General features: G+C 43.2%; 1 protein-coding gene across 1 annotated transcript in view; it reads left to right on the top strand.

The window, feature by feature from the left end:
- LOC113454102 (ABC-type organic anion transporter ABCA8-like) overlaps positions 1-10,191 on the top strand; it is a 37,345-nt gene extending 27,154 nt beyond the window's left edge. The window contains exons 17-19 of the mRNA XM_087919243.1: positions 8,193-8,333; positions 8,922-9,412; positions 10,169-10,191. Coding sequence (XP_087775369.1) covers positions 8,193-8,333; positions 8,922-9,412; positions 10,169-10,191 — 655 coding nt within the window. The remainder of the gene's footprint in view (positions 1-8,192; positions 8,334-8,921; positions 9,413-10,168) is intronic.
- Positions 10,192-10,446: the final 255 nt, after the last annotated feature.

Genomic DNA, 10,446 nt, shown 5'->3' with positions numbered 1-10,446 from the left:
ATAGTTTATCTTGTCCATTGTACATTTGGCATAAAATAGAGAAAGTCAGTCTCAGCCAAAAGCAAAACATTCAAAGCATACCCAAAAATCTAACCATCTAATAATTGAAATATTGATCTTTATTACTTTTAGTGACTAAATTAGCAGGAATTAGCTTCAGTTCAAATACCACTACATGTATAAAGGCAAGACAAACTAAAGTGCTCTTCTGATACCTGGATCATTCCTGTAATAAAACTATCCCCTCAAATATTGGAAGACCGCTTTCGTGTCTCCCCTGGTCCTTCTCTTTACTAGACTAGCCAAGCCCACTTCCTGCAACAGTTCATTGTATGTTTTGGCCTCCAGTCCCGTAATCATCCTGGTTGCTCTTCTCTGTACTTTTTCTAGAGACTCAACATCTTTTTTATAATGTGGTGACCAAAACTGGATGCAGTACTCTAGGTGTGGTCTTACTAAGGCTTTATAGAGTGGCATTAGTACTTCCCTTGATCTTGACTGTATCCCTTTGTTAATACAATTTAGGATTGCATTTGCATTTTTGGCTGCTGCTGCACAGTGCTGGCTCATATTTAGCTGATTGTCCACTAAGACTCCAAGATCCCTCTCACAGCTACTGCTATTGAGCCTGGTTTCAACCAGTCTATATGTGTACTTTTGGTATTTCTTGCCTAAGTGTAGGACTTTATTTTTCTCTACATTGAATTTCATTTTATTAGATATGGCCCAGTGTTCTAGTCTGTCAAGATCCATCTGGATCTTGAGCCTATCTTCTTGGGTGTTAATTATTCCCGCCAGCTTCGTATCATCTGCAAATTTGGTAAATTCCCCTTCTATTCCCTCATGAGTCAATGCTGTTCAGTGATTGAGGTTTTGAGCTAAGGTAGGGAGAAGCGTGAGGAGAAAAATAATAAAAATGAATCATGTGCTTCATCCACACAGTGACATTGACGGAGTCCACTTAACAAAGAGCATTAGTGGGCATGGATTGTTGCTAGTAAACCAGACAGTTGAAGAAGAAAAAGAGGCATTAGAAGGATAGCTGAAGTCCTGTGAAGGAGATGCATGGAAGTTGGTACACTATGAAGGTTTCCTGGAGAGACCAAACTGGCCTACAAGAAAGACCAGATGAAGAATAGAAAAGAGTCATGGCAAGGCAAATATTACATGAGCAGTACATTAAAAAAAATAGCAGACAAAGCAGATATACAACAACCCTGGCAATGGCTAAGAGTAGGAAAGTTGAAGAAAGGGACAGAGGGACTAATTCTGGCTGCACAAGACCAGGCCTTAAAAATAAATGCATATAAAGCCAGTAACAGACAGCAACTGCTGTCTCTGAAAGAAAGCCAAAGAAACAGTGGACCACCTAGTAAGCTGCTGCAAGAAAAATCTGTATAATGGCCCTGCCCATTACAGAAAACTCAGAACACCAGTGAGTACAATTTTTAGCAAACTTGATAGGATGAAAAATTATATAAAAGTGCATGTGTTTTATTCAGGGATATAATTTTTTAAACTTTTATTTATTTTGGCAATCTTTGCCCAACCCTTCAAACAGGTTCTCAGTATGATTTTTAAAATCACAAATACATCTATAAAGACAAATTACACACTGAAAGCTGCTGCAGAATTTAAAGGCAACATGAAAAAGCTTCAGCTGAGAGTTTTTATTTATTTTGTTTTCATACTGCTGGAAATCACAAAAGAAAGGCTGGCTATAAATCATTTAATTGAACAAATAAACATTGTTTTTCCATCCATTGTCCAGATATCATCAGTAGGGGTCAGACTATGAAAAGTCTTTGAAAACACAGCCTTATTGCTCAGACTTTATGTAGCTGTGCAAAATTCAGTAGCAAGAGCCAATTTTATATAATATTAGAAATAGTTCCTCTTCTGTGTAACTTAAGAAATGAACAAATCTTTTATGACTTTTTGGGGGATTTTAGCTTTCCACTAAAAATAAATGCAGTTTTTCAAGAATGAATGTGTTATCCAAGGACAACTGAAGAAACACTGGTTTGTTCATGTATGTGCACTAGGGAACTGGTGTTCTGGACAGAACATTCTTTTTACATGACCTTTCAGCCAGTACAGCAAAACTGTGAAGTTCATAACCCCATTTAAATTCTTTTTCTGTTCCTTCTCTTCTTGACGTCCCTTTTTGAAGAGAAATTCTTCATCAGAAACCCTTTGTGTGTCTTCTGAATTGAATGAACAGTTCTGTAGTTTTACCTCCAAAAACAGGAAAAGAAGAATAAAAAGCTAATGGAGATTCCCCCCCACCCCACCCCCAACATCAAAGTCATTTGTAATAAAACTCGGGTGAGACTGAGTTATGGTACTCCAAAGTAGCACAATACGTAAATCGTGCTTTTCTCTGTGTCTTTCAACTCTTCCCTGAGCCACATTTGAGGGGATGCTGCAACCTTCATGTGAAATACGGTCAAAAGTCACTTTTTTCAATGCTGTTGTAACTTTGAATAGTCAGTAAACAAACATATTGGCATTAAAACTATTTTGAAGGGTAAATTTAAAGACAACCATACTGGACTTAATTCTTACAAACAGAGAAGAAGTGATAGAGGGAGTTGAAACCACAGGAACCTTGGGTGAGAGTGACCATATCATACTAGAATTCAACATAATGCAAACACAAGCAATAGAACGTAATGATACCAGCGCCTTAGATTTTAAAATAGCTGATTTTAATAAACTCAGAGAGAAAGATTCCTTGGATGAAAATCCTAAAGGGGAAAATAATTCAAGAATCTTGGGAAACTCTGGAAAGTACGATCATAAAAGCCCAGACCAGCACAATAGAACTGAGAAAGAAAAACAAGAAATCCAAGAAGAAACCAAAATGGCTGCAGAAAGATCTCTCTGACAAATTGAAAGACAAAAAGGACAAGTACAAAAAATGGAGAGAGGACACACAACTAAGGCAGAATATCTGCAAAGACAAAGTCAGGAAAGCAAAGGCTCAGCATGAACAAAGACTTGCAACAAAAGTCAAAGATAATAAAAAAAAAGTTTCTTCCAACATATAAATAACAAGAAAAAAAATCAAGGAAACAGTCGGCCCACTAAAGAGAGAAGACAGCAAGGAAGTAACAGGCAACAGAGAGAAAGTAGAACTGCTTAACACATTCTTTGCATTGGTCTTCACGCAAAAAGAGACCATAGCCCAACCTACCAAAACCACAACTCGACTGGAACTGGGTGAAGTGATTTTCAACTTCCACACTAGAGATTAAACCTCAAAGAAAATAAACTTTGAAAAAGATAGACTCTCTAAAATGTGAAAAAGCAGCGAACAGATGCATAAAGAAAAATTACAGACCAGTAATAGTGCCATCTACTGGTAAAAGAATATATATATATATATATATATATAATTTTTACAAGGCTTGAAATGTCTTTGTTGTGTGCTTCTCAGAGTGATGTGAGCTTGCAGCTGCTTGTTCCTTTTAACTACTAGTGGGGGTGTGACTTGATTGGGTGGGGTCTTGGCTGTGTTCTGATTGGCTGTGTTGGCTGTGTTCAGCCAAACCCCCAACCAATGAGAACACACCCCCACCCAATCAAGCCCAAAGATAAAATTGACCTGGAAAACCAAGGCATATACGAAGTCCCCTGTGCATCATGCCCGGCCACATACATTGGACAGACTAATAGAAGAATAAGCACCCGCCTGGATGAACACAGAAATGCAGTAAAAAAGCTGGAACACACTTCCTCACTAGTCCAACACATGAAAGCAACAGGTCATAGCATCAACTTCAACAGCACCAAAACCCTAGCCACTATAGAAAACCCCAGCCACACAATCATCAGAGAAGCCATAGAGATTGAAAAAAGACCAGAAAGCATGAATAGAAGAGATTATTCCACCAGACTGTCAATCATTTGGAAGCCTGCACTCACAAACAAAAAAATCTCCACACCACAAGCCAGGCAAACACCTGGGCACAGACAGATCCCCTATGATACCTCCAGGTCAAACACACCCCAACCAGGCACCCAGACGAAACCTAGCTTCCTAACTAATGATAGCCGTCCATTTACCTGGAGCCAAGCTGCACTAAAGGCCTCCAATAAAGTAACACAATGTTGCCAGCCAATCAAGAGACAAAAAGAGCCAAAAAACAGACAGGAGATACTAGAAACACCAATCAAGCAGAACACAGCAAACTTCAAGACCAATAAACACAGACCAAGACTCTCAACCAATCAGGGTGAAGAAAAAATCCATTCTGGCACAGCAATAGGCTGCCCCAAATTTAAATCTGAAACCACTATAAAAGCCTGACTCACAGATGAACACTATACAGAAGCCTGATGATGGCAGATGAGATTCTGCCAAAACGTTGCTACAACTTTAAAAGCACAACTACAATGACGTGGGAAAATACCCGAACAAAGCTGAATGCCATACATATACATATACATATACATACATACATATATATATATATATAAATAAATAATTTTTACAAGGCTTGAAATATCTTTGAAAAAATTGGAGGAGTGACAATACAGAGTGGAGATAAATAATACCTGGAAGATTACTTTTTCTTTTCTCTCTACATAATATCTGACACCTATTTGTTCCACGGCTAAGGACGAAAAATTCTGAGACTTTGAACGATTTTTAAGTAGAATGGCTTATAGATACCTGGAATTATCATTGAAGTTAAAGAGTTGAGTATGTGGCTTATGAAAACCTGTTGGACTATCTATTTGTCTGACAACTGCATAGAGACTAAAGAAGGAAAATTGGAAAAAGAAAAAAGAAAGATACCTTTTGAAAAAATTGGAAGGAGTAAACTGACTGGTGGAGGATTACAAAGGACTATAAATATTGTGCATCCTGAGGAATAATCCTGGGACTGAGTGAATTGTTGTAATATTGGCTTTTTGATGTTACAAAGAACTGAGACTTTGGGACTGGGAGGAACAAGTGTATTTCAAAAAGAAATAGTATTGATGTTTCAAAATATTCATGACACTATAATAAAAGATCACAGAGATGAAGGATTTGATACATGATATAGTTGTGAGACCAGAAAATGCTCAGCAAATGATAACAAAAAATGAACAGGAAATCCAGGAAATAGAAGAGGGAAAAAAAAGAGGAAAGGATAGAGCAGATAAAGGAACAAATGAATCCAAAAGACAAGGAGAAGGAAGAGATAATTAAAATGGATGAAATAGATCAAGCAGATTATAGATTAAGAGATTAAAAAATTGAACTGGATAAAAAGAAAGACATTTTTGAAGTGAGGATAGAGACACTGATAGATGTAGGGAAGGTCTGGCAGTGAGAGGTAGAGACAGAAGAAACATTTAGATCAAATGATGCATGGAGATACAAAATCCCAAGGGAGGAGTATGGAAAACATGCCAAAAAATCAATAAGGATTGAAATATTAAAATGAGTAAGAGATGATGGATGGAAATAGAATATCTACTAATGTAAGATTTATGTCATTAAGATTTAGAATAGAGGTAGAAATTAGAAAGAGGGAAAATATTATTATGCATACTTTGCTATAATACTTTAAAATTAGTATGTAGATGAAAGGACCAGAAATTGAAAGAGGGTTGTATTACAGTATGTACACTTAAACAAGATTATTATGGTCATTAGTATTGTGTATTAAAATACTGAATAATTAAATGATGAAGGATTATATACATGGTGGAGCAAATACTAATGTTAACAACTTTAATTGTAAGAGTTATGTTATTACAATGATGTGAATATGATTAATTTTATTAATATAAAATCCCAAGGGAGGAGTAAGAAAACATGCTAAAACTTAACAAGAATTGAAGTATTAAAATAAACAGAAGATGATGGACAGAAATAAAATACGTATTAATATAAGATTTGAGTTATTAAGATTTAGAATAGGTAGAAATTAGTAGGGGAAAATATTATTATGCAAATTCTTATATAATATTTTTAGATTAGTATGTTCATGAAAGGACCAAAAGTTGAAAAATGTTTATATTATCTACAATCATAATGTACAATCAGTTATCATAATGATGTGACTATGATTAATGTAATTAAGACTACTAAAATGGTTAACATTACTACTACTTGGTATCAAAATTGACAATATCCATATTTCACACTGTTCATGTATTCAATACTTATATATTTATATAAAAAATAAAAAAAACTATACAAAAAATAAATCAAAATTACACGTGGGTGGATGATGCCTACTCGACTGCTTGGTGCTTAGGCTTCTATTTCTGATGCAAGTACCGAAGTTTCAGGCTTTGCATCATGAAGGACAAGTAGCCACTGCTTAACCATTTGGAATTATGACGAAGAGCTACTCATGACCTATTTGCACTACTCAGGTGATCCTGAGGACATAGATAAACCTCCAAGTGGCCTCAATGACTCTAAAATACAAATGACCAGCTATCTGCAAGGAATATAAATCCTTTAATTCCCCACCATCCAGTCAGAGCTGAAGAAGCTTATTGGATGAGAAAGAAAACATCTTCAACACCCCCCCCCCCCCAGAAAGTCCAGTTTCTTTTTGAAAAAGCACCTTTGGGATAACCATGACTTGGATGACTGAGAATCTCCATAGCCTTTTACTGATGACCTGGTTCTGGAGCTTTGAGAGTCACACCCCCAATGGTCATGTGATTCCATTTGGGGCAGTTGGCAATTGATTCCACATTTATGGCCATTTACGGCATCCCATGATTGAAATTTTCAGCAGTTTTGGCTGGTTTCCAGTGTTTTCTTCCAGATTCTTGAGAAAAAAAAAAAGAGTAGCTAATTGAAGAAACTGGTTGTTCTTAATGATTATTGTGTTCCTTTAATAATAATTGCATTCACTTAATGACCACTGCAAAAAAGGTATTAAAATTGGGTGCATTCACATGGTAATGGCTTAATGACAAGCACAATTTACATCCATAATTTCAGGCTCAATTATGGTCATAACTCAAGAACTTATGTGTCCCTAATAATTGATTCCATGACTTCACAGGTGACGCAGCGTAAAGAGATTGGTCTATAATTTTCAACTAGACCGGGGTCTCCCTTTTTGAAGATGGGGATGACTGTGGCTTGTGACCATAGTTTTGGCAAGGAGCTGGTCCTGAAAGATTTTTCAAAGATTATGCTTAGAGGTTCGGCTATGGCAGTGGATAGCTTTTTTAAGAAGTAGGCACATATCCAGCTTAAAGAGGAGGAAGCGGAGTTCACTCTCTAATACCTCGGCTAAAAAAAAGAACAATCCGGAGGAGGAGGTCGTCTTCCCGTTTGAGTAAAGCGCACCGAGTACCACGCGAGGGGTGAGTGTAGTGGTGTCACTCCTCCTTCCGCCAACAGCACCGGAGATCAGGCAGGTGCCACGAACGGCCGAAACGGGGGCCAAACCCTCGAGGCTGGAGCCGGGATTGGCACACGCGCGCAGAGTCCGGCACACCCCCCTCTCGAATTGCACCTCCAATTGTACGGGGCGACCGTTCAGGCGCAAGCACTACGGATCCGCACAAGGGACGAGGAGAGGCAGATCGCCCCAGCGGCGCAACTCTCCCAGTCACCCATTCCAACCTAAACCGCTTTTTTCGTGTACCTCCACGCGACTTCAGAGGTGCCCTCGCCGCCAACCGCCGCGCTCCCGGCTCAACTTGCCCCATGCTTACCGTTATCCCAGAAGCGTTGGCAGGCGCGCGCACGGCTGAGAGAGAAAAAAGGAGGAGGATGAATCCTCTCAGAGCTCGCTGGAGCAGACGCAGACACAGCCGGCACCCCCCACCCCCACCCCGCACCCGAACCACTGGGCGAAAAAGAGGGGCTGCTCGTCGCGGCAAGGAGCCCGAGAGGCGGGGCCGAAAGAGAAGACGCGAGGGAGGGATACAGTGGAGCGCTGAGAGCTCCCTACCCCCACCAAGCGCCTTTGCTGCAGACCCGGGGATGGTGCTGGGTGCAGGCCGGGTCAGCGGGTGGGCGGTGGTGGTGGTGGGGCACTTTGCATCGCGCCTGCCACTATTGCTTCCTCTGCCGCTGTAGCTTTCCCTTCTGCCCATGCGCTGCCTCGTTTGGAGTGCTGCAGATTCCTCCACCATCAACGTTTCAGCTGCTTCTCGGGTGGGGGAGCCATAGCTTCCACGGTTCCCGCCGGTGCTGGCACCTCTCTCACCAGCGCCGTCTCCAACAACAGGAGCAGCGGTGAGACAGACCCCGCTGCCGACAAGAACCGCCTGCCCTCCCGTAGGGGCTTCGCTTTGATTGGCGGCAGCTGCGTCGACAAGGTCCTGCAAGTCGGTGAGTATTTCGGGGTTGGGTAGGTGGAAGTGGCAGAGGGAGGGTGATGTGATCATCCCCCCCCCCCACACACACCTCGCTTTGCTTCCCGCCCCAGAGCTTTGGGTCATGGTCTCGTCCCTTGTACAGTCGGGCGGTCTCCTCTTGCTCCAGCTGCCGGAAACCTCCCCCGTGCACCTTTCCCCCCTTCTTTACGTTTTCTTTATTCTCATTCCCTCTGTCAGTTCCCTAAGAATACAGACTGGCCCGGCAGCTTCCTCCCCACCCCTCCCGGTAGTTTTAAAAAGGGAACCATCTATCCACGTTGCCCTTCGAGCAGAGGCAATCTGAATAGAAGAGAAAGGGAATCATCCTACAGACCTTTAGCACCAAGCTTCCCAGAGGATTCTCCCAAGGATCCACCCCAAAGGAGGATTCGCCCCCTTAAATCACTCCCCTCCTTTGGGGGGAATCCTCTGATGAATCCCTTCAGCGCACGGGAAGAAGAGAAAGCAACAACCGCGGAGGAAGCATTAGTGGCAGACGCGATGCTAAGTGCACCATCAGCACCGCCCACCCGCTGACCCACCTGGCAGACCGCCGCCTCCTCCTGCTTCCTCCGCCATAGCAACCCTCAGAAAGCCTTCCCCCCGCGAGGCGAGACGCGGATGGCTGAAGCGGCGCCCTCCGCCCGGGCTCTCTCCTTCCGGTCACCTGCGCTTGACGCCCCGGCTGGGAAGGGGACGAAGCGCCAGGCTCCTCGCGCGCCCAGCCGCCTTCCCCGCCGGGTGAGGGCGGGGGAAGCCGGAGGGCGCGAAGGCCCGGAGGGGGCGCAGGTGTGGCGGACCTCCCCCCACCTCTCCTCGGGCAGCACCTGCCGGGGCTCCTCCGCGCCGAAAAGCCTCCCCGCCCCTCAGCGCCATGCGGGTTCCCCCTCCCCAAAGTTGCCAGAATTCCCAAGTTCGGCGGAGGGGCGGCCGCCTCCAACTCTGGGACGCGCGCTCGGGAGTCTGGAGCAGGAGCGCGGCGGAGGGAGCAGCGTCCCCGTTCGCCAGCCGTCCGGAGGCCCGCTACCTCAGCAGCGAGGGCGGGAGAAAGCCGCCCTGTTTACTCCGAGGCGTAGGGGGGGGGGAGGGGGGCTGTTCTAGGCCAAGGAGCTCGTGGGGGGCTAGGCGACGGCGGGCCGCGGGGGTCCCTTATGTCCCGGTCACTCAAATGAGGCAGCCTCGCGTCAGGACGAAAGGAGGTGACGGCTGGGTTGGCTTGAGGCAATAGGACGCCCCTGCGGCCCTCATCGCTGCGCCCCTCCGGCCGGCAATAGGTGGAGGGTAAGGCCGCCCTTCTGGCGGGACAAAGCAGGAGGGAGTCGGGTTGTTTCTCTCAGCTGTGGGGCTGGGGAGCCTGGAGAATCTTTGGGGAAAGAAATGCAGAAATTCCCATGATGTCACGTCCAGTTGTCTAATAAAGACTATTTTTAATGATTTGATTATTTAAAAACAGTTAAAAAAACAAAAAACAATATATCCTCATGTTATATTGCATAAAAAATTTGGCCGGAAAATTTGGCTGTGAGAGAAAATAATTTGGCCGTATTTTGACTTGAGTTTGGCTGCAGAGCCAAGTTGCGATCTGGCAATACTGCCAGCCTCCACCCAGCACCATACCCGGGTCTGCAGCAAAGGCACTTGACGGGGGTAGGGAGCTCTCTGCGCTCTGCCATGATCGGCCTTTAGGAGAGGCTGGTGCCAAGGCGTGGCTGCCCGCGGGGTGCTCCTAATGAGATTCTAGTTCAAAACAGTTACACAGAAGTGCAACGTGTCGAGAATTTATGAGAAATGCATTGTGTTTTCTTCCTACCTTTTTCTGTTTTTGCAGACCTTAACATGTGCATAGGCTGAAGTCTGCCAAATTTTCAGGAAAAAAATAGTACAGATAATCCTTACATCGGGTCACTTAATGACCAGTCAAAGCTGCGATGGGCTTCAGAAGAGGGAATAACTATAGGCTGGTCGCCCTATATACAACTAGAGACAAGACACAAAAAAGATTTAGAGGAATTCACTATTGACAGAGAACAACAACAAATCGACAAAATTTTATTAGGACCAGAAAAAAAAATCATAAGTAAAATGTATAATTACTTACTTAAATTT

This window comes from Pseudonaja textilis, unplaced genomic scaffold (assembly GCF_049901715.1).
Source record: "Pseudonaja textilis isolate UNSWEBS1 unplaced genomic scaffold, rPseTex1.2 PTEXSCF69, whole genome shotgun sequence".
NCBI lineage: Eukaryota > Metazoa > Chordata > Lepidosauria > Squamata > Elapidae > Pseudonaja > Pseudonaja textilis.
Note: the sequence above shows the minus strand (reverse complement) of the source record. Positions and strands in the feature narration are given on the sequence as shown.